This window comes from Chiloscyllium punctatum, chromosome 11, assembly GCF_047496795.1.
Source record: "Chiloscyllium punctatum isolate Juve2018m chromosome 11, sChiPun1.3, whole genome shotgun sequence".
NCBI lineage: Eukaryota > Metazoa > Chordata > Chondrichthyes > Orectolobiformes > Hemiscylliidae > Chiloscyllium > Chiloscyllium punctatum.
The window spans coordinates 92,702,656-92,724,674 of NC_092749.1; the positions used below are offsets into that span (position 1 = coordinate 92,702,656).

At 41.3% G+C, this 22,019-nt stretch overlaps 1 protein-coding gene across 2 annotated transcripts in view; it reads right to left on the bottom strand.

Moving 5' to 3' along the window:
* Nucleotides 1–268: 268 nt before the first annotated feature.
* Nucleotides 269–22,019, bottom strand: part of morn2 (MORN repeat containing 2) — a 37,954-nt gene continuing 16,203 nt past the window's right edge. Inside the window, exons 4-6 of one of the 2 annotated variants that reach the window (XM_072581278.1) lie at nt 19,381–19,487; nt 7,634–7,770; nt 269–544 (exon numbers count right to left, since the gene is read on the bottom strand). In XM_072581278.1, the coding sequence (XP_072437379.1) occupies nt 442–544; nt 7,634–7,770; nt 19,381–19,487 (347 nt within the window). In that variant the 3' untranslated portion in view covers nt 269–441. The remainder of the gene's footprint in view (nt 545–7,633; nt 7,771–19,380; nt 19,488–22,019) is intronic. The other variant, XM_072581279.1, reaches the window with a different exon arrangement.

Genomic DNA, 22,019 nt, shown 5'->3' on the forward strand with positions numbered 1-22,019 from the left:
AAATGTTCGTAAGAGTATGGAATGATTGGTTCCACTCATCAGCTGGCTTTTTCATGTAATATTGATACTTTTCCTCTTATGCAGGGTCTATTAGATTGTGACAATTTTAAGTATGTAAGCTAAACTCTCATTACAGCACACATTTCAGGATAAGTGCTCCCACCAACACAGCTTCCCATCTGCAACACATGATGAATGTTTTTACATAATTTGATTAGGATACAAGAGATGGACAGACAGAATATTCCAGTTAATGTTGTATTGTTTTATTAAACATGTTAGAACCAGCCAATTGAATGATTTCATGTAAGCCAAACAGAATTTGTATAAGGCAGATTCTTTGAAATAAAACTATATTTTTCTTTAATGTTTTAGTTGCATAAAAAGTACTTTAAAAATCAAATGCCAACATTCCAGGAACAAGTTTCATCCGTTCAGGGATTACATATCCATTTTCAACTTGAGAGCTGGTGCAGCTCTGTTATGAAATGTGCCAACCCATTCATAACCTTCTGAATCTATGAACTTGCCTTCTCCTTCCAATCTGCAAAGGAAGAACTTATGAGAAGGTATATATTTGAAATGACATGTAAATTTTCTCTACATAATTTTACATTAGAAATACTATCAAGTAGGATGGAATGAACATTGTAGAATATAGATAAACTTCACATGGCTTCTTAAAAGGTCAGTTTTTATGCATGTTAGTGAGTTCTCAAAGGAATCAGTAATCATAACATACAGACTATTAATCTTTAAAATCTCATTGATTAATTTAAAAAGTCTTGGGACAGAGTTTTCCCAGGCCTTGAAGAGCATAGGGAATCGTGAGAAAGTTGGAAAAGTACATTGAGAATGAGAAAAATCAAATTCCCAGTGTCAAGAAAAAGAATTACAATTTTGTGGTAACTTTCTTATTTCAATACATTTGAATCTCACCTCCTTCTATGCAGCTCCCTATCCTTCCTGAGAAAATAGAATGTGAGAATACCAATTTCTGATAGCTCATCCCTTACTTCACTAGATCTTCATCCAGCAACAATGTCACTATCACTTAGCTTTGCTTGCCTCATGGTGACACTCCTCTTTCACCCTTCCTCCAAGCAAGTGGGCATCACCAACTACTAGCCTCATCACATCATGATGGTTACTATTAGTCAACTCACACCTCTTCAACCTTTCAGAACTCCACTTTGGAATTCATGAACATTTAACCTTGAATTCTTCTCCAAGTTGTCTTGCACACATTAGTACACATGCAGCACATGCATTTACATTGGATTCATCTTATGCCTGTTAGCTTGTTTTCTTAGCACTCACTCACTTTATGCTTAATTTGAAACTTAGCATTTCTGGTTTGCAATGACTTTTAGCACAAAGAGAAGGGCAGGTGGCTTGACATGCTTGGGCAGTAATGAACAGTCAAGGGGATAGACATGTTGCAGCATCATACTACATCAATTTAGCTTCTGGCATTTGCTGTAGGTATTAATATGGTAAACACACATGCTTCAACCAAAATGCCATGCCTGAAATTCAAAAAGTACCAATCTACAGAGAGGCCTAAGGGGCACTAGAATCAGTCAGAGTGTATCATCACAGTCAGTCAATGGGTTTGTCTGATTACAGTACGGAGATTGGCAATGATCAGTCAGCCTCTTGGTCTTACTGCTGTCCGGGATCATTCTATTTGGTATCCAGGAATTGGGTTCCATTCAGTGCTCGGTCAAGCCCAGTTTGTTAGAAGATTACAGGTAAGTCTGTTGGGAAGCTGAAGGGACATTAGTACAGGGGCTGTCACCACAAATCAGTCCTGAGGGTTTGGCAATAATGGTCAGAGTCTCATCAGAAAGAAGTCTAGTTGGGTAAAGTGAGAAGTTCACATTTGAGGCAAGGGTGATACTTGTGATTTAAACTGTGTGATCATAGAATTCCTACAGTGTAAAAGCAGGCCATTCAGCTCATTGAGTCCACACCAACCCTCTGAAGAGCATTCCACCCGTATTTTATCCCTGTAACCCCACTAATCAGGCTAAGCTACAATCCCTGGATACTTCAGGGAATTTAGCATGGCCAATCCACCTAAATTGCACATCTTTGGAATGTGGAAGGAAACCAGAGCACCTGGAGGAAACCCACGCAGACACAGGGATAATGTGCAAACTCCACACAGTTACTTGAGGGTGGAATTGAATTTGGATCCCTGGTGCTGTGAGACCACCATGCCCACTTATACATATTTTTAAACATGAATTATCTGTACATCTGAAGGAATAAATAATTAACTTGAGTGTTTCTGTCGTAATGGTGATTTTATAAAAACAGTTATGAGGACGATGTTTTTAAGCCCTTTAATTTACCTTAGGGCATCTGATGTAATAAGATAAACAACTGTGTATCAAGGTTTCTTGAGAAGTTTCTGGAGTTTTTTTAAGCTTGAGTGAAACCTGTGTAGTTTCGAGAGAAAGACCCTTTTCAGTTTTGGTAGTTTGGCAGATATTTTCAGGTGTTAAGTTGTTCTTGAGAAAGGGAGAAAGCAGTTAAGATTTATTATCACTAGATTACCTTATGGTAAGGAAGTACTGAAAGCTCCACACTGGACACGTTTGGATAAAACCCTGGGATTTGTCAAGGAGTGTTTTGGGTTTAACGAGATTATATTTCACTGCGTGTTTCAAAATCTTACAACACAAATTTAAAGTAAATAGCCTGGTTTGTTTTTATTTCTTTATTTCTCTTGTTTAATATATTTATGTTTATTTGTTAAAAATAAATCTGCATTATTGGATGCTTATGTTTCACTGAGAAACCACCACATCAAAACCAAAACAAAATACAATATGATCTGTCAAGCCAAATTTCAGTTAGGGATCGAAATTGTCCAATAATAACATCAACTGGGATCAGAATGTGTGGAGAGGATAATGACATTGACAAGTGGCAATTCTAAATATAAGGGTGGAATCTTACATTGTCTTGGGAGTCGGGGTATGGGGCATTGTGTGACGATTTTATTTTTACATGTCACAACCACTTTGACTTCAGTGGAACCAGAGAGGATATGACAATGCAATAAGCCAAATACTGAGAGGAAAATTGGGATATTTATGATCAGATAAAAAGGTTGGGCAGGGACATGGGGATCCTGAAAGCTGAGGGGGTTGACGGGCAACAAAACAAAATGAAGAATTGGGGGACAATGATGACTATCTGGTGGAGCCTGTAACTTACAACAACAAAAACAGAAATTGCTAGAAAAGCTCAGCAGGTTTGGCAGCATCTATGGAGAGAAATCAAAATTAACCATTCCGGTCGAGTCATCCTTCCTCAACTGTAAATTTATGTTTGGTCTGCAGGGACAAGTGGACATGTTTGCAATGTGAAGTCCTGGTAGAAACAAGTAAATTAATCAGACATCCAGAGGTTCAATTCTGAGAAGTGAAGACTGCAGATGCTGGAGATCAGAGTTGAGTGTGGTGCTGGAAAAGCACAGCAGGTCAGGCAGCATCCCAGAAGCAGGAGAATCGACATTTTGGGCATAAGCCCTTCATCGGGAATGAGGCTTGTGGGTCGGGGCTGAGAGATAAATGGGAAGGGGTGGGGTTGAGGGGAGGTAACTGGGAAAGCGATAGGTGGATGAAGGTGAGGGAGAAAGTGATCACCTTCTCCACTTGCTTATCGTTGGACTGTGGGAGAAAACCAGAGCACCTAGTAGAAACCCACGCAAACTCCTCACAGACAGTCAAGCTGAATCAAACCCAGGTTCCTGGCACTGTAAGGCAGCAGTGTTAACTACTAAGACAGCATGCTGAGCCATCTTAGCCTCGAGCAATCCTGGCAGTTCCATTTCTTATAATATTTGAATCCTTTCATCTCTGTAAAGTTGATGGTCACAGGCAAGCTCATAAGTGTTGCCTGCATTTGCCAATATTCCACAAGTTTCATTACTACATGCCTTGGAGGGGCTATCTTTGCACCTATATAATGTAAGAATGTGGTCAGTTATAGTCAGCGGTGCATTTTTTGGATGTGTTGGTGGGTGGAGGGACAATGAGCCTTATAACCTTCTGATGGTGTTTGATTAAATGGCTTGAGCCACATGTATCTCAATAAAGTGAAGTATCACAGAAATCCATGAAAAGACATTATATTGTCCTTTTTCTGACAGGGATCCATGCAATATTCTTTATGGCTGAAAGTGAAACCTCATTTGTGTTTGCTATGATTGCTTAGGCATCACATTATGGAAACATTATTATGGTTTTGATATTCCCCACAGAGTATCAGTGCACCCATCCTGAATGCATGCAGCAAGGGTTGGTTGTATTGTCCCTGTTGCAAACCCATGCAAATAGTGCAGGAAAAGGTATAACGTGACTGATAGTAAGTTACGGCTGGAGAAGGTAAGCACCACTGACAAACCTACCAAGTGTTCCTGTGCCTGTCTATGCAGTTTCATAAAATTATTACTATCCAATGCCACGGGATGATGTTTTGACTGAGCCTGAACAAATGCCTGGTCTCTAGTCCTCTGAATGCTAGTGACTGGGGGCATTTTTTCCTTGACCAGCTGCAGAGTGTAGAAGATCAATGACCTTCATCCTGCACTAACCCTGGCTGCTATCTATGTTCAGGCTGGTTTCATCTGGTTGGGTAGTGTTCTTTGACAGTCCTCTCCACCATTCTGCCCACCAGCTTCTCCAAATCCCTGTTGAAAAAGCAAGGCTCAAGCTTTCCTTTCAAGCCCAAACCTTCAATGATAATTGTCGAGCACACAGGTAGATTGGCAGTTGCTGGCTTTCAGTGTCTGAAGTACAATGGAGCTGGGCTTTAATTTGGCGTCAGTGACACGAATACCGGAACATCCCAGCAGCAGCAAACACTTCCATCACGACTTCTGAACAAACTGGTTGCATAATGAATGAGTTGAAGAGCAGACATCTGCTTGATAAAAATTGGCGTGAGAGTCCCCATCATGAATTTGTCATAAACAACACTCAAAATTAGGGAAAACCCAGTTCTTGGACTTTGATGCTGAGCGAGAAATAGTTAAGAATTAGCTTGGATACTTTCAAATGGCTACCAACGTCTGATTTGAAAGTAGCCAAACTCTTAGGAATACAGGTCATTCTGCTATATTGTGTGTTTCATCAACGTGAATTCACTGGAACGTGATTGATGAATTGATACTATTTGTAATGCACACTTCTAAAACATATGTTGGTTGTAATGCAATTGCATCGCTAACACTTTAAGCGCTGTTTCGAAGATGTGATTTTTCTATAATGCGGGGTTGGATAAGAACATAACTAAGAACAGTTATGAAAGAACTGACTGTATACAAATGAATGACTGATAGTTAGGAATTATTACTATTCCTCGAAAGGGCTGTCTAAGGGTGATTGCATTTACATTGAAATTTATCATCCAGAATAGATAGGCCAAAATGAGATCTTCAAATATTTCTGCATGGGAATAGGATTTCTTAACTACAGATATTGATAGAGAAAAAAAACTTAAATCAGAACATAGTTTTGCAAAGAAGTGGATTGAAACCCTCCCCACCCATTATACCATCCATTCGCATGATCCCTTACACAATCCATATCAATTCTCCCAGAATCCACCACTAGTAAACTTCAGGAGCCATGTTGAGATGAAATAAAGGTCTAAAAAATTTATATGACCTTCACTACCTTAAAAAAACCTCATACATGAAAGCCTATTTTTAATCTCATTTGGTTAATCTCTAATAAAAATTAATGTTTATTCATAATTCCACAAAACCAGCTATTTTTTTAAAATCAATGTCAACAAATAGCTCTGTAATTGTTTCAAGAGTTTTTTAAACTCTTGCTGGAAACCTTTTTTATTTTTTGAAGGGCATGGTATTTAAATAATTTTACATCATTACAGTTAATCAGGCTTTATCTGTCCTTTAAGAGTCTTTCTATATAGCTATTCCAAAAACACATAATCAGAATCCCTACAGTGTGTAAACAGGCCTTTTGGCCAAACACCAAACTTCCGCAGAGTATCCCACCCAGACCCAACTCCCTACCCCCTCCCTGTAACCCAGCATTTCCCATTGCTTATGCATCTAACCTATAAATCCCTGAACACTATAAGCAATTTAGCATGTCCAATCCAGCTAACCTGCACATCTTTGGACTGTGGGAAGAAACTGGAACACCTGGCAAAAATCCATACAGACACTGAGAGAATGTGCAAACTCCACACAGACAGCTGCCCAAGAGTAGAATTGAACTGGGTCTTGGCACTGTGAGGCAGCATTGCTAACCACTGAGCCACCATGCCTATAAATTCATGACTTCAGCACTGAGTCATTGCTACAGCAAAAATGAGGACATTTGCACTGAGTTCAGGGGGTCTAGCTGAATTTGGATTTCCTTGATCCCTTTCTCCAACCAGCAAAAAAATGGGATCTATCAGAAGTGGACTTGAGAACTCCATACCTAGGACCTGCCTGCCGTTTTGGGAGTGCTGCAGAGTCTCCATGATTCCAGATATAAATTGCTGGACTCAAACTTGTAAGAGTCAGCTTGTATGTGTCACAAGAAAGGGTCAATTACTTCAGAAATCCAAATAAGGATGTTATTAGTAAAATTAATTTATTTTGACTTCATTGTTTCCAGTTGAAGACCTAAAATACAAGAATTTCTTCCTTGCAAATGAGACTATGAGTACAGAAGCATAGTAGTTACATATTGGAATACTAAACATTGGCCTGGGCTAATATTGCACAGAATTTTTTATCCCCTCAGCAGTTTGAAAATGAACTCTAATTTTTAAAATGTGGAAATAAAATGGTGCTATTAGTGTAAGAATGAATAAACAGAAACCAAACTTTCACTATTTTTCTGTTAGGAAGAAAATCTTCCTCCTCCCTTGACCTGACTTTCATGTGACTCCAATGCAACACCAGAGAGGTTGATTCTTAATTGTTCTCCAAAGTAGTTGAGCAAGCACTCAACTACATCAAAACTGGCAACTAGAGTTGGGTAATTAATATCCACTTTACCAATGATGCTCGGATCCCAAGAATTTATTAATTTAAAGAAAGGAACAAGGAGTTGCTTGCACTTGATAGGCCAGTCCTAATAGAGGCAGTATACTTGAACGATAAATAGTAATTTTAGACTGTAAGCATATTGCCAACTACTACATTGTGAGCAGAGAGAATGGGGCTATGTTCAATTACTCATATTGTTTGTCGCAAAGTATGTATTAGGATTGCAACCTTCCAGAATCATCCTGGACTCTTCCCAAAATTGAAGATTTGCCTCCAGATAACCAAGGAGAAAAATCATAGGTGCATTATGAAACAAGTTATTTTCTTTCAATATTTTTGCTTATCAGACATAAAGTTGTGATTTTGGAAAGAAAAAAACTAGTTCGACTATTAAGGATAACAAAGAGTCTGTTTGCTTTTCAATTGATATAAAATGGCATTGCACAGTAAAAATGGACATATTAGTTGATCACTGGAGAGCACATGCAATGCATCCAATTTGTGTTTATAATATGGTGTGTATCTATAGAAACCTATTTTTGCATATCTTCCTCTCGAACTAAATAACCAGATTCTATTTTAATGTCTACAGTCACTCACTTGTTCTCATTGAAGCTTCCAATATATTTGAACTGATTTGGCCATGTGTAGGTGCCTGTCCCATGGAATTTGTTGTCTTTAAATTCTCCTTCATATATTGCACCTGATGGATGCTCCAGTTTTCCAGCGCCATTTATCTTTGAGAAAGAAAAACTCTCATTAAGGTAATATACTCTATTAAGCACAATACTGTAAAATTATTACTTTTTTATTGAAGGATCAAAGGAACTGGAGTAAATCATTCAGGTCTTTGAGCTTGTACCCCGAATCATAACTAGACTATATCTTAACTTCATTGACCTAGCCTGCTTTCTTGCAGTGTGTGGTTACAGAAGACATGGGCACAGACCCCAGTGAATACTTTGTATCAGGCTTCACAATGGAAAAGAATGATACATGTATAGACATTAAAATAGAGAGGTTTATGGTGAGATGGGAAAGATTTAATAGGGACCTAAGGGACAACTTAAGTTGTGGTGGTGCGTGTATGGAATGAACTGCCAGAGGAAGTGGTGGAGGTTGGTTCAACTGCATTTAGTGATCATAGGAGGTATAGCTAGTAGGTTTGCAGATTACAGCAAAATTGGAAGTGTAGTAGACAGTGAAGACGGTTACCTCAAAGTACAACAGGATCTTGATGAGATGGGCCAATGGGCTGACCAGTGGCAGAAAATGGTTAATTTAGATCAATGCGAGGTACTGCATTTTGGAAAGGCAAATCAGGGCAGTACTTATGCATTTCAATGATAAGGTCCAGGGGAGTGTTGCTGAACAAAGAGACCTTGGAGTGCAGATTCATAGTTCCTTGAAAGTAGTCACAGATAGATAGGATAGTGAAGAAGACGTTTGGTATGGTTTCCTTTATTGGTCAGAGTATTGAGTATAGGAGTTAGGAGGTCATGTTGCGGCTATATCGGACATTGGTTAGGCCACTAACCATTGTGTGCCATTCTGGTCTCCCTCCTCGAGGAAGGATGTTGTGAAACTTGAAAGGATTCAGAAAATATTTACAAGGATGTTGCCAGGGTTGAAGGGTTTGACCTTTTGGGAGAGGCTGAATAGGCTAGGCTGTTTTCCCTGGAGCATCGGAGGCTGAGGTGTGACCTTATAGAGGTTTATAAAATCATGAGGGCCATGGATAGGGTAAATAGGCAAGGTCTTTTCCCTGGGATGGGGAGTCCAGAACTAGAGGGCATAGGTTTAGAGTGAGAAGGGAAAGATTTAAAACTGATCTAAGGGACACGTGTGTATGGAATGAACTGCCAGAGGAAGTGATGGAGGCTGGTACAATTGCAACATTTAAGAGGCATTTGGATGGGTATATGAATAGGAAGGGTTTGGAGGGATATGGGCCGGGTGCTGGCAGGTGGGACTAGATTAATTTAGAATATCTAGTCAGCAAGGATGAGTTGGACTGCTGTACATCTCCTCTATAACTGTGACATATTGGAAGTTATCACTAGAGAGGAGGTACCAGAAGGTTTGTCAGCCTTAAAAATAGATAAATCAGCAGGAGTAGTTGCAGTTCTGGTCACCACATTATTGAAAGGATATGGTTGCACTAGATAGGATGCAGAGGAGATTTACTAGGTTGATGCCTGGACTTGAGGCTCTCATTGTTGACGAAATATTGGATAGGCTGGGGTTGTTTTCGAAGGAGCTGCAAAAGTTGAGAGGGGATCTGATGGAGATGGATAGACAGTGAGGAGTATCAATAGGGTGAATAGGAAGGTAATTTCTCCATTAGGAGAGGGGTGAATAATTAACGGGTATAGATTTCAGACAAGTGGTTGAAGGCTAAGAAGAGAGTTGAGGAAAACCTTGTTCACTCTGATGGTGATGGGAGTCATGAATTCACTGCTTGAAAGGGTGTTTACATCATAAATTTCTATCATATTTTAGCAGTATTTAGTCATAGTCACCAAGACTATGGCCCAAGAGTGGGAAAATGTGATTAATGTGGTCAGATCTTTGTTGAACAGCATAGAGTGATGGACCGAATGGTCGTCTTCTGTGCTTTAAACACTTATGTATCATGTATTGTGTTCCAGAAATTTTTCTTTATAAACAGCATAAGCTGCAAATTCACACAAATACTACTATAAGACCAGAAATTTAACCAATTGTGGAGCACATAGCTCCAGATCAGTTCTTAGGCCTGTCAGTCCTGATTAAAATAGAGGTACTTTACAATGCAGAGAAATGTTTATTTACTGTTATTCCAGATGAGAGTACTATACATTCCTATTAATTTAGATTAGATTAGATTACTTACAGTGTGGAAACAGGCCCTTCGGCCCAATAAGTCCACACCGACCCTACAAAGAGCAACCCACCCAGACCCATTCCCCTACATTTACCTCTTACCTAACACTACAGATAGTTTAGCATGGCCAATTCACCTGACCTGCACATCTTTGGACTGTGGGAGGAAACAAGAGCACCCGGAGGAAACCCGCGCAGACACTGGGAGAATGTGCAAACTCCACACAAACAGTTGCCCAAGGTAGGAATTGAACTCAGGTCTCTGGCGCTGTGAGGCAGCAGTGCCAACCACTGTGCCACTGTTTAGATTCAATGTTTATTGTATTAAAAGAATCGCTTATTATTCAACAAAGTGAGAGCTCATAACACATTGTGCGTGGTAGCATTGGTACAGTCACATTCCCATTCCAATCATCAACTTTTCAATCATCTCGATGTGTGAATGTTGTACAAACTGCTTTTGAAAGAGTTTCTCTTTTCAATGACATTGAAAGTTGTTAATATCAACCAAATCATTTGGAATAAAAAAACAAACAAGAAATACACAGCATGTCCTGAAGCATTGTGGAAAAAGAAACAAAGTTCAAGGCTCTAAGTCTGTGATGTGAACAGGTCAAAAGATGTGAGACTTGCTGAATATTTCTCGGTTGTATTTCAGGGTTGCTCTGCTGTGCTTTATTGAGCTAATTCCAGACTTACCGTCAAATTTATTTCACTTTTTTTTTCCCCAATTGCTGCACGCAGAATTGTGCCAGAACATTTCGAAGTGAGGAGTTTGCTAATGAAAGTTGTGCAGAACTGGTGGCCAGTCGTTCCAAATTGATTTGTCCATCTCTCGTGTAGCATTGGCGGGAGTTAGTATTGCCACTAATCTCCAACCAGTTGGATAAAATATGTGGAATGGTGCAGTTACAAAGGAAAATGGATAATGGATAAAGCAAATAATTAATTAAAAGAATGAGAAAGAGATGTTTCCAGAAATGCAGAAACGTGTATGTAAAAGCACTTATAACACAAAAGTGTGATTATGTAGAACACCAAAATGGTCCACTCACATGTGGAGACGCAGCCTATGACATCTGCTGGCTGTGACAAGCATAGTTAAGAGTCTGGATTAGTGGTGCTGGAAGAGCACAGCAGTTCAGGCAGCATCCAAGTAGCTTCAAAATCGACGTTTCGGGCAAAAGCCCTTCATCAGGAATAAAGGCAGTCAGCCTGAAGCGTGGAGAGATAAGCTAGAGGAGGGCGGGGGTGGGGAGAAAGTAGCATAGAGTACAATGGGTGAGTGGGGGAGGGGATGAAGGTGATAGGTCAAGGAGGAAAGGGTGGAGTGGATAGGTGGAAAAGAAGATAGGCAGGTAGGACAAGTCCGGACAAGTCAAGGGGACAGTTACTGAGCTGGAAGTTTAGAACTAGGGTGAGGTGGGGGAAGGGGAAATGAGGAAACTGTTGAAGTCCACATTGATTTCCTGGGGTTGAGTCTCCTCCCTGACCTATCACCTTCATCTCCACCCCCACTCACCCATTGTACTCTATGCTACTTTCTCCCCACCCCCACCCTCCTTTAGCTTATCTCTTCATGCTTCAGGCTCACTGCCTTTATTCCTGATGAAGGGCTTTTGCCCAAAACGTCGATTTCGCTGCTCCTTGGATGCTGCCTGAACTGCTGTGCTCTTCCAGCACCACTAATCCAGAATCTGGTTTCCAGCATCTGCAGTCATTGTTTTTAACTAGTTAAGAGTCTGCATGTATATGCACCGCTGACACTAGGAGGCTGGGAATGAGAGTGCCCGGGAGTTGGGGCTAAAAAAGTGGGGTCTTCCACCTGCCACAGTGGTATTTGCGGAATAGAACTCCTTGGCCGCCCAATCTTTGTCATAATTGTTCTGCTGCCGCTGCCTCACTCGCTGCCTGGCCATGCTGCCCAGGTAGGGGCTCTCTCTGGACCCGGAAGGCCATGACGCTGACTGGGGTTGCTCCTGCACTCACTCTCCCTCATCCAGGCGGTGAAGTGTATGAAATCGTGGCAATAGACGTGTGATGATGGGATAGATGGTATCGGTGGTTACAACAAAGTTACTTGGATTGCGTACTCATTGCTCCACCTGGTGGTGGTTGTGTTCTATACGCAATGGAACTGCATACTGGACCAGGGTAGTGTTTAAGTTCCCGACAAGACTCCTCTCCACCCTCTTTCGTCAAATCCACTCAACATATGGGCGTGGTGGGTGGCACAGTGGTTAGCGCTGCTGCCTCACAGCGCCAGAGACCCAGGTTCATTTCCCGCCTCAGTCGACTGATTGTGTGGAGTTTGCACATTCTCCCCGTGTCTGCGTGGGTTTGCTCTGGTTTCCTCCCACAGTCCAAAAAATGTGCAGGTTAGATAAATTGGCCACGCTAAATTGCCCGTAGTGTTAGGTGCAGGGGTAAATGTAGGGGAATGGGTCTGGGTGGGGTTCGCTTCGGCGGGTCGGTGTGGACTTGTTGGGCCGAAGGGCCTGTTTCCACACTGTAAGTAATCTAATCTAATATGATTTATTTCTCCCATATATGCTTATATCTCGCTTCCTCTCAAATCCTCTTCACTTCAACAACTCCTTGTGGTAGCGAGTTCCACATTCTAATTATTCCCTCAATGAAGAAATTTATCTTGAATTCCCTGTTACATTTATTTATCTTTATCTTATATTTATGGACCATGGTTCTGGTTTCCCTTGCAAACAGCAACATCTTCTTTAAATCCACTCTATTGAATTTTTCATAGTCAGGTCACTCTTCATTTTTAAGGTGAGAGCAGAAAGATTTGAAGGGTTGGATAGTAAGGACAGCAGGTACTGGAAGTCAGTTGATAAAATGTGGAGCTGGAAAAGCACAGCACATCAGACAGCATCGGAGCACCAGGGAAGTGTGCATTCCAGGTCAGGACCCTTCCTCAGTACTGGCAAGGATGAAGGGAGCTCACAAATAGGAGGGTAGGGCTGGGGAAAGGTAGGTGGGATACCAGAAAGATCAGTGGGGTGCTGATAGGTGGATGCAGGTAGGGGGTTTATTGTGATTGGTCAATGGGAAGAGTGGAGCGGATAGGTGAGAAGGAAGATGGACAGGTTAAGTCAGGTCAAGGAGGCAGATAGGGAAGGTGGAAATGGGATGAGATTGTGGGTGGCGAGATTTTGAAGCTTGTGAACTCTATGTTGAGGCAGCTACTGAGGTGAAATATAAGGTGTTGTTCCTCCAGTTCATATGTGACCTCATTTTAACGATGGAGAAGGCCCAGGATGGACATGTCGCCAAGGGAGTAGGAGGGGGGAGTTGAAATGGCTGGTAATTAGAAAGTGGTGCTGATTGAAGCGTACAAAGCGCAGGTGCTCCACAAACCAATCCCCGAGTGTGTGCTAGAGGAGACCAAATCGAGAGCAATTGATGCAATAGACCAGGATGGAATTGCAGGTGAATCTCTGCCAGATTTGAAATGATTGTCGGGGGCCTTGGACAATGGTGAGAAGGCAAGTGTAGAGGCAGATGTACTTCCTGCGGTTGCAGGGAAAAGGGCCTAGTATGCAGAAAAGGTTGGTGGGGACTGTGGAACTGACGAGGGAGTCTTGGAGACAGTGGTCCCTAAAGAAAGCAAATAGGGGTGGAGAAGGAAATATCTTTTTGGTGTTCGGGTCTGACTGCAGGTGGTGAAAATGGTCCGTTTCGCCACCTACAGTCAGATCCCACCACCAAAAGGAGCAGCTTGTGATGGAGCAAAACAGACAATTCTGGATTTGACGTTTGGAATCAGACAGACTTGATTATGGAGCTTAAAGTGAACGAACCCCTAAAGGTCTGTGTCCATAATATAGAATTCACCCTGCAATTTGTGAGAGAGAAGCTGGAATCAGATGTAATAATGTTACAACTGAATAAAGGTAACTACAAAGACATGAGGGAGAAACTGGCCAGAGCTGATTGGAAGGGAAGCCTAGCAGTAGCAGCAGTTTCTGGGGGTAATTTGGGAGGGACAGCAGAAATTCACCTCAAGGCAGAAGAAACATAAAGAGAAGAATGAAACAACCATGGCTGATGAACATCAGGGACAACGTAAAAGCAAAACCAACATAAATGCATACAACGTAGTGACGATTGGAGGGAAGCCAGAGGATTAGGAAGCCTTTAAAAAACCAGCAGAGGACAACTATAAAAGCATTTAACGGGCAGAGAAGATGAAATATTAAAGTAAAGTAGCTAGTAATATAAAAGGATATTGCAAGAATTTTATTGATATGTAAAAGGTGAGAGAGAGGCAAGAGTGGACATTAGACGGCACGGTGACTAGCACTGCTGCCTCACAGCGCCAGAGACCTGGGTTCAATTCCCGCCTCAGGCGACTGACTGTGGGAGTTTGCACATTCTCTCTGTGTCTGCGTGGGTTTCCTCCGGGTGCTCCAGTTTCCTCCCACAGTCCAAAGATGTGCAGGTCAGGTGAATTGGCCATGCTAAACTGTCCGTAGTGTTAGGTAAGGGGTAAATGTAGGGGTATGGGTGGGTTGCGCTTCGGTGGGTCGGTGTGGACTTGTTGGGCCGAAGGGCCTGTTTCCACACTGTAAAGTAATCTAGATCATTGGAAAAAGAGGCTGCAGAAGTAGTAATGGGAACAAGGAAATAGCAGAGGAACTGAGGAGATACTTTGCATTAGTTTTTACACCAACAGAGTATCAGAACTTCAAGAGAGTTGGGGGCAAAGGTGGGTGTAGTAGCCATCACTAAGGAGGAGGTGTTGGGGAAGCTGAAAGATCTGAAAGTGGATAAATCACTGGACCAGATGGACTACATCCTAGAATTCTGAAAGAGGTAGCTGAGGAGTTTGTAGTCATTGATGGTGATCTTTCTGAAATCATTGGAGTCAGGGAGGGTCCAAAATGACTGGAAAATAGCTGATGTAATGCCACTGTTTAAGAAGGGAGGGAGGAGAAGACAGGAAACTATAAGCTGGTTAGCCTGACCATGGTCATTGGTAAAATATCAATGATGAGATTGCAAAGTATTTGCAAGTGGATGGTAAAATAGGGCTGAGTCAGCACAGCTGCCTCAAGGAGAATTCTTGCTTCACAAATTTGTTAGAATTCTTTGAGGAAGTAACAAACAAGTTAGACCAAGAAGAGCCATTGGACATAATCTATTTGGATTTCCAGCAGGCCTTTGACAAAGTGCTGTACAGGAGGCTGCTCATAAGATTAGAGCCATGGTGTTAGGGGCAAGAAAGTGGCATGGATACAGGACTGGCTGATTGGCAGAAGACAGAGAGTAGGGATAAAGATGTCTTTTTCAGATTGGCAGTCAGTGACAAGTGGAGTACTGCAAGGGTCTGAGTGGGACCACAACTATTCATGTTAAACATGAATGATCTGGATAGAGTCATACAGCATGGAAACAGGACTATTGGCCCAATTTGTCCCTTTCAGAACCAGCCCCATTTGCCTGTGTTTGGTCCTATCTCCCTAAACCTTTTCTATCCGTGTGCTTGTCCAAATATCTTTTAAATGTTGTAATTGTACTCTATCACTTCTTCTGGCAACTCATTCCATATATGCACCACCCTCTGTGTGAAAACGTTGCCCCTCAGGTCCCTTTTAAATCTTTCCCATGCCACCTTAAATCCATACCCTCTAGCGTTGGACTCCCCTACCCTGGGAAAAAGACCTTGGCTATTCACCTTACCTATGTCCCTCATGATTTTATAAACCTCTATAAGGTTTAGAGTTATGCTCCAGGGGTAAAAGTCCCAGCCTAAGTTTGCAGATAACAGAAAGATAGGTGGATGGGAGGACTGCAAAGAGACTTGGACAGGCTAAGAGAATGGGCAAAGAAGTGACAGATGGAATATAACATGGGAAAGTGAGAGGTTATGCATTTTGATAGGCAGAATAGAGGCATAAATTATTTTCTAAACGGGGAAATACTTCAGAAATCTAAAGCACAAATGGGCTTGGGAGTCCTAGCTCAGAATTCATTTAGGTTTAACATGCACGTTAATTTGATAGTTAGGAAGGGAAATAGAATGTTAGCATTCATTTCAAGAGGGTTAATAATACAAGAGCAGAAATATACTGCTAAGACTGTATAAAGCTCTGGTCAGACTGCATTTGGAATATTGTGAGTTGTTTTGGGCCTTGTACCTAAGGAAGGATGTACTGGCATTGGAGGGGGTCCAGAGGACGTTTACAAGAATAATCACAAGGATGAAGGGCTTGTCACATGAGAAGCTGTTGACGACTCTGGGTCTGTACTTGATGGAGTTTAGAAGAATGGGAAGAGATCTCACTGAAACTTACAGAATACCAAAAGACCTGGATAGCGTGGAGTGCAGAAGATGTTTTCACTAGTCAGTGAGACCAGGAACCGAAGTCATAGCCTCACAGTGAAGGGACAACTCTTTAGAACTGAGTTGAGGACAACTTTCTTCAGCCAGAGAGTGGTTAATCTGTGTAAATCATTGCTGCAGAAAGTTGAGGAGGCCAAGTCATGTGCCGAATAGGTTAAGATAGATAGGTTCTTGAATAGCAAGGGGATTAAGGGTTACAGGGAGAAGGCAAGAGAATGAGGTTGAGAAATATATCATGATTGAATGGCCTAATCCTGCTCCTATGTCTTAGGGTCTTATAGTTATGAAAACTTGATCTTAACAAGGCCATTTGAAACTTGTGCTAGTTCAAACAGATCCATTTTCACTCTTCCAAGGGACATTTGTCCAAGGTCTTGTCTTGCAGTAATCAGGACTGGGGCACAACAAATCAAACTTAGAAAGGGAATACCAATTTATACAGCAATGAGAAGAGGGGCTGCTTGGTTGGACCGTGGTTAACAATTAACAGTCAGTTTTAGTTTGCTGATTATACTCAGACCAAGTAGGTACAACTTTACTGATGAGGGTGTTGGCAATAAGGAATGCAGCAAGCATTGGTAGTCTCCATAACCCTCTCTTCAATGAAAAAGGTGCAACTTATGGAAGTTCTTTGTGCTTTCAAAGAATAGGGTCTAAATATATGTAACTGAAATAACATACAAATGAATTACACTGCAAGGCCCAACTGATAATCTGAAAGTGATTTCCAATATATTTCTTAATACCATCAGGGTTACTTAGTAAATGTTGTCCAAAATCAGAGTCGCATCTAATGTTGGATGCAGTGTTCTAATGTTTGCAAACACAGGTTGATTGAGCATGGTTTTCATGTCAACATCAGAAACATGGAATACCCAGCACTTCTGAAAGTTTGGTCCTCTCAGTCAAGTATGGCTAAATTATATAAAATGAGTTGTGGCCTGAGAAAGATGTTAATTTTGATTATAAAGCAGTTCACAGCAAATTGACTGATCTGCTCTGTGGCTCTCTAGTATGGGCTGATAATATAGTTGATGAGAGTTATGATCATTTTCTCTGTGTTGTAAGAACTGTCCATGTCGTGGCCCTTGGCTCCAGAAACCTCCACGTTACATGACTGAAATAGAGCCTCTCAAAAAACTGTTGATAAAGTCTCAGGGAGTATGCCTACTGCCCGGATGTTATCATCTATGCATTCGATGGCCTATCACTTCTCTGATGCTGTCTGGTTAACTTACCTCTCTTTACAGTCTCTTGGTTCCTCTTCTTCCTCCTGCATTTATATCACAAAAGGTGTGATTTCATTGTACAGTCCCCAGCTACTAGCTCAGGAACACTTTTCAACTACTGCATCTTCCAAAACTATTACAAAATGTAAGGAAGTGAGTAGAGATAAAAATAGAAACTTCAGTATCTGCAATAAATCCCAAGACATGACCAAAAGTACCTACAAGCAGTTTCAGTATGTAGCTAAATAGTTCTGCCTTGAGAACAGGCCTTGGCAGACTGTAGTTTGGAGTGCATGAGAAGACAGCAATAACAGATTTAGAACATATGATGTCGTCCTAGCGTAATGCTGAAAATCTCTGGTGTTTATGCATCATCGAGAATATGGTGCTGGAAAAGCACAGCAGGACAGGCAGCATGAGAATTGATGGCTCAGGCATAAGCCCCCCACCTGGCCATTCCTGATGAGGGGCTAGCGCCTGAGGCACCCCCCACCCCCGACGCCACCCGGCTTGCAGTGTCCCACTGGCACTACACCCCTGAGTCTGGTCTCCAGCATCTGCAGTCCTCAATTTCTCCAAATGTGTATGCATGCTAAGGTACTTCAACAGATGGAGATGCAATGTACATTAGCCCTATCAGAAATTTCTAACTTGGTTGAAATGCAATACTGAGCTCATCCATCTAAATAGAGTCAGCAATCAGGGAAGGAGCTCTAGCAGAATTTTATCAAACTTGGTCTACCTAGGCCAAATTAGTGGTCCAATCATAACTGATTCATCACCAGCCAAAGCTATGACATAGGTCTGTAAGTAACTTGCCCAGTGAGTAATGACAGTGAGTGTTCTTATGTACATTTTAAAGATTTTGAAACAAGAAAAATCAAATTGTGAAGCTGCTTTTAATAAACTCTTGCTATGTAATTCTCAAATAAAAGCAAAATGCTGTGCTGGAAATCTGAAATAAAGATAGAGAGTTCTGGGGAACCTCAGCAGTTCTGGCAGGATCTATGGAGAGAAAAACTTGAGTCAATGCGCTAAGTCCAACATCATTCATCCCCAGAACTGAAGGCGATGCATTTCAGACCCAAAACGCCGCTCTGCTTCCCTCTCCAAAGACGCCACCAGACCCACTGAGCCTCCCCAGCCCTCTCCATATTCATTTATGACACGTAATTCTGTTTGGCAAAAACACAATTTAAAAATATTTTGGAGAGGTCTATTATAAACTAATTTCCAATGTGGTTGCAGGTGTAGGCACTTATTTTAAGTTTAATCTTACAATACCGAAACACAAAGCTGAAGTGGCTGTCATGATTCATAGAAAGTTTCTCAGGAACAGAGCTCCTTTGCAGTTTCCTTTATTTGTTAGAGTCAACAGACTTGACTTGTTCTTTGATTGATAAGATTAAAAAAACCTGGTCATGGTTTAAAGCAGGATGTGAAACAACACAAAACAATAAATTTTTTGTAGAACAGATTGCTGCACATAATTTTGAGCAAATTGTTGGGGTAGTACCTTTCTAAACCCGTATACCTGACAACAGTATTGCTGTCTAATAGACAGTAAACTATTAGACAGTCACTAACTCCAATGTGCTGGCTTGAGGGTCTCTGATGAAATGAAAAATTAAGATTTCACAGACAGTTCTTACATTTTTAACAAATCATTTAAATAGACAGATTGAGTCATTGGAAGAAAAAAGTAATCATCTAAGATTCCCATTTCCCTTCTGCTTTGAGGAAATCCCATTTAAGAAAAATCTTTTTAGAATTATTTAAGCAAATATTGTGATAGTACTTAACAGCTGGCTGTCACATCTTTCATTCATGCTTGCTATTGTTTGTTTTTTTCAAACATTAACAATAGATTGTTTAAATATATCACTTACTTTGTCATTTTTCCATTGGCCTGTGTATATTAAACCATTGTGTGTTGTATGAGTTCCATATCCATTTCTCTCTAGTGCACCATCTTCAGTCCTTGTGCATTCCCCATCTATAAAATTACGTAGAACAAATTGACTTGGCCAAAGTTTCCCAAGGTTGGAGAGAATACGTAATTGAAGTGATGTATCAAACCTGGACAGTAAAACTTCAGCAATTGCAATATGAACTAAATCTTGAGATACTGAAATATAGAATCTAGCTTGCCTGCTCAGCTGGTTAAGGTGATGATTAACTATATAACAGAGAACAGGAGCAGAATTGTAGCAGGTATAAGATGGAGGGAGGGGTAAGGAAATTGGGTTCTGGTGCTTATGGAAGGGAATTAAGTAAGCAAGAAGTCTGGCATGTCTGAAACTTGATAGAATCCAATTCACTTCCACCCACTAACCAGCATGTACCTGGAAAACCCTAGATATTGAAATTTATTAAGGTGCAATTATTTCCTAACATATAACAACATTACTGCTTTAATAGTTAAAGATTCACATGATATGCTGAGCAATGTGAATTTGCCAGGGTCAACACATGAGGGCACAGGAGTGATTGATGGGTTTGTGAAACTGACATACTGGACATTATGTATTATCATGGTGGTCTAAACATTGTGTGAATCAATATTTTATTAAACTTATGAACTCCGTAACTTGCATTCACTTTTAAAGACACTGTGTATGTCCAAATAGATGGTGCTGCCATGGGATCTCTGTGAGACTTAGTTCTCATAAATTTCTTTGTTGGATTCCATGAGAAATACGTCCTAGTGAAATGACAACTTGTTTCCTAACTGTTTCTTATTTCTAGTATGTAGATGATATCTTTACTGTACTTGAATTTGTAACTGCATGTAAGAATTTCCTTATATGTCTTAATGGGCTCTGTCCTATGCTTGAATCCACCTTTGAAATGGAACAGTCAAATTAACTCCTTTTCATTGAAGTCCTGGTTGAGAAGTCAGCTAGGGATTCTTTGTTACCGTGTACCTACTTTCACAGGCTATTCCTATCGTTTCACATGCTTAATGATTGGCCTAATGGCAATCTTATAAATAGTGCATGAGTCATTTGTTCACTGTATAAATGTGATACTGAAAAGGGTGCATTAAGGCTATCTTGTGGGATAATGGCTCCCCAACTGAGATCTTCCTTGCTATGTATTGTGCAAACTAATGAAGGACCCAAGGGTAATCACTCTTGCTCCTGAAAAGTGACCGGTTTACCTCAGATTACCGTGCAATAGTAAAATAAATCAAAAATTTGAAAAACTTTTGCGCAGAAGCAACACAAATGGTATTCGCTATTAACATGATATCGCCATCTAGCCAAAAAGATGTTTTGTCTTTCACCCAATTAAATAATGTGGCATATGAATTTCAGTGCTGATGTGATGTCAGGTACGTAGGTCATACAACCTAAAGACTGGTGGATTGTATCAAACAGTACATCCCTTCAAATTTTTGGGGCTGCACGGTGGCTCAGTGGTTAGCACTGCTGCCTCACAGCACCAGGGTCCCAGGTTTGATTCAAGCCTTGGGTGACTGTCTGTGTGGAGTTTGCACATTCTCCCCATGTCTGCATGGGTTTCCTCCGGATGCTCTGGTTTCCTCCCACAGTCTAAAGATGTGCAGGGCATGTGAATTGGCCATGCTAAATTGCCCATAGTGTTAGGTGCATTAGTCAGAGGGGAAATGGGTCTGGGTGGGTTGTTCTTTGGAGAGTCTGTGTGGGCTGGTTGGGCCGAAGGGCCTGTTTCCACACTGTAGGGAATCTAATCTAAGATACTGACCGTACCAAATCAGCTCAGGCTTACAAAACTTAAAACTCTGTGTCCGATATTAGATGTGATTCTGCAATTGGACAACATTTGCTGTATAATCCTGAGTATGTAAACCAACTTATGATTGTCAGTCAGGCTTGAAATGTGGTGCTGTTTGGTGTTTTGGAAGCTACATGTACGTTTTTAAAAATTCATTCATAGGATGTGGGTGTTACTGACTAGGCTGGTATTTATTATCCGTCCCTAATTGCCTTAGAGGTCAGTTAAGAGGGCAGCAAGGGGGTTCAGTCGTTAGCACTGCTGCCTCACAGTGCTAGGGACCCGGATTCATTTCCAGCCTCACGCAACTGTCTGTGTGGAGTTTGCACATTCTCCCTGTGTCTCCATGGGTTTCCTCCAGATGCTCCAGTTTCCTCCCACAGTCCAAAGATGTGCAGGTTAGGTGAATTGGCCATGCTAAATTGCTCATAGTGTTCAGGGATGTGTAGGTAAGGTGCATAAGTCAGGGGCAAATATAGGATAATAGGGTATGGCAATTGGTCTGGGTGGGTTACTCTTCGGAGGGTTGGTGTGGAATTGTTAGGCCAAAGGGCCCGTTTCCATACTACTTGATTATATTCGATTCTAGAGTCAATCACATTGTTGTGGTCAGAAGGCACAGACAGGTGAAACCAGGTAAGGATGGCAGATTTCAGGTTAAGCCACCACCAGTCAACTCTCTCTAATGAGTGAGACTATTGTGACAATGCCTTTACTCCTAATACAGGTTTTACAAATACAGAATCAGTCCCTCAACATAACTCAGCAG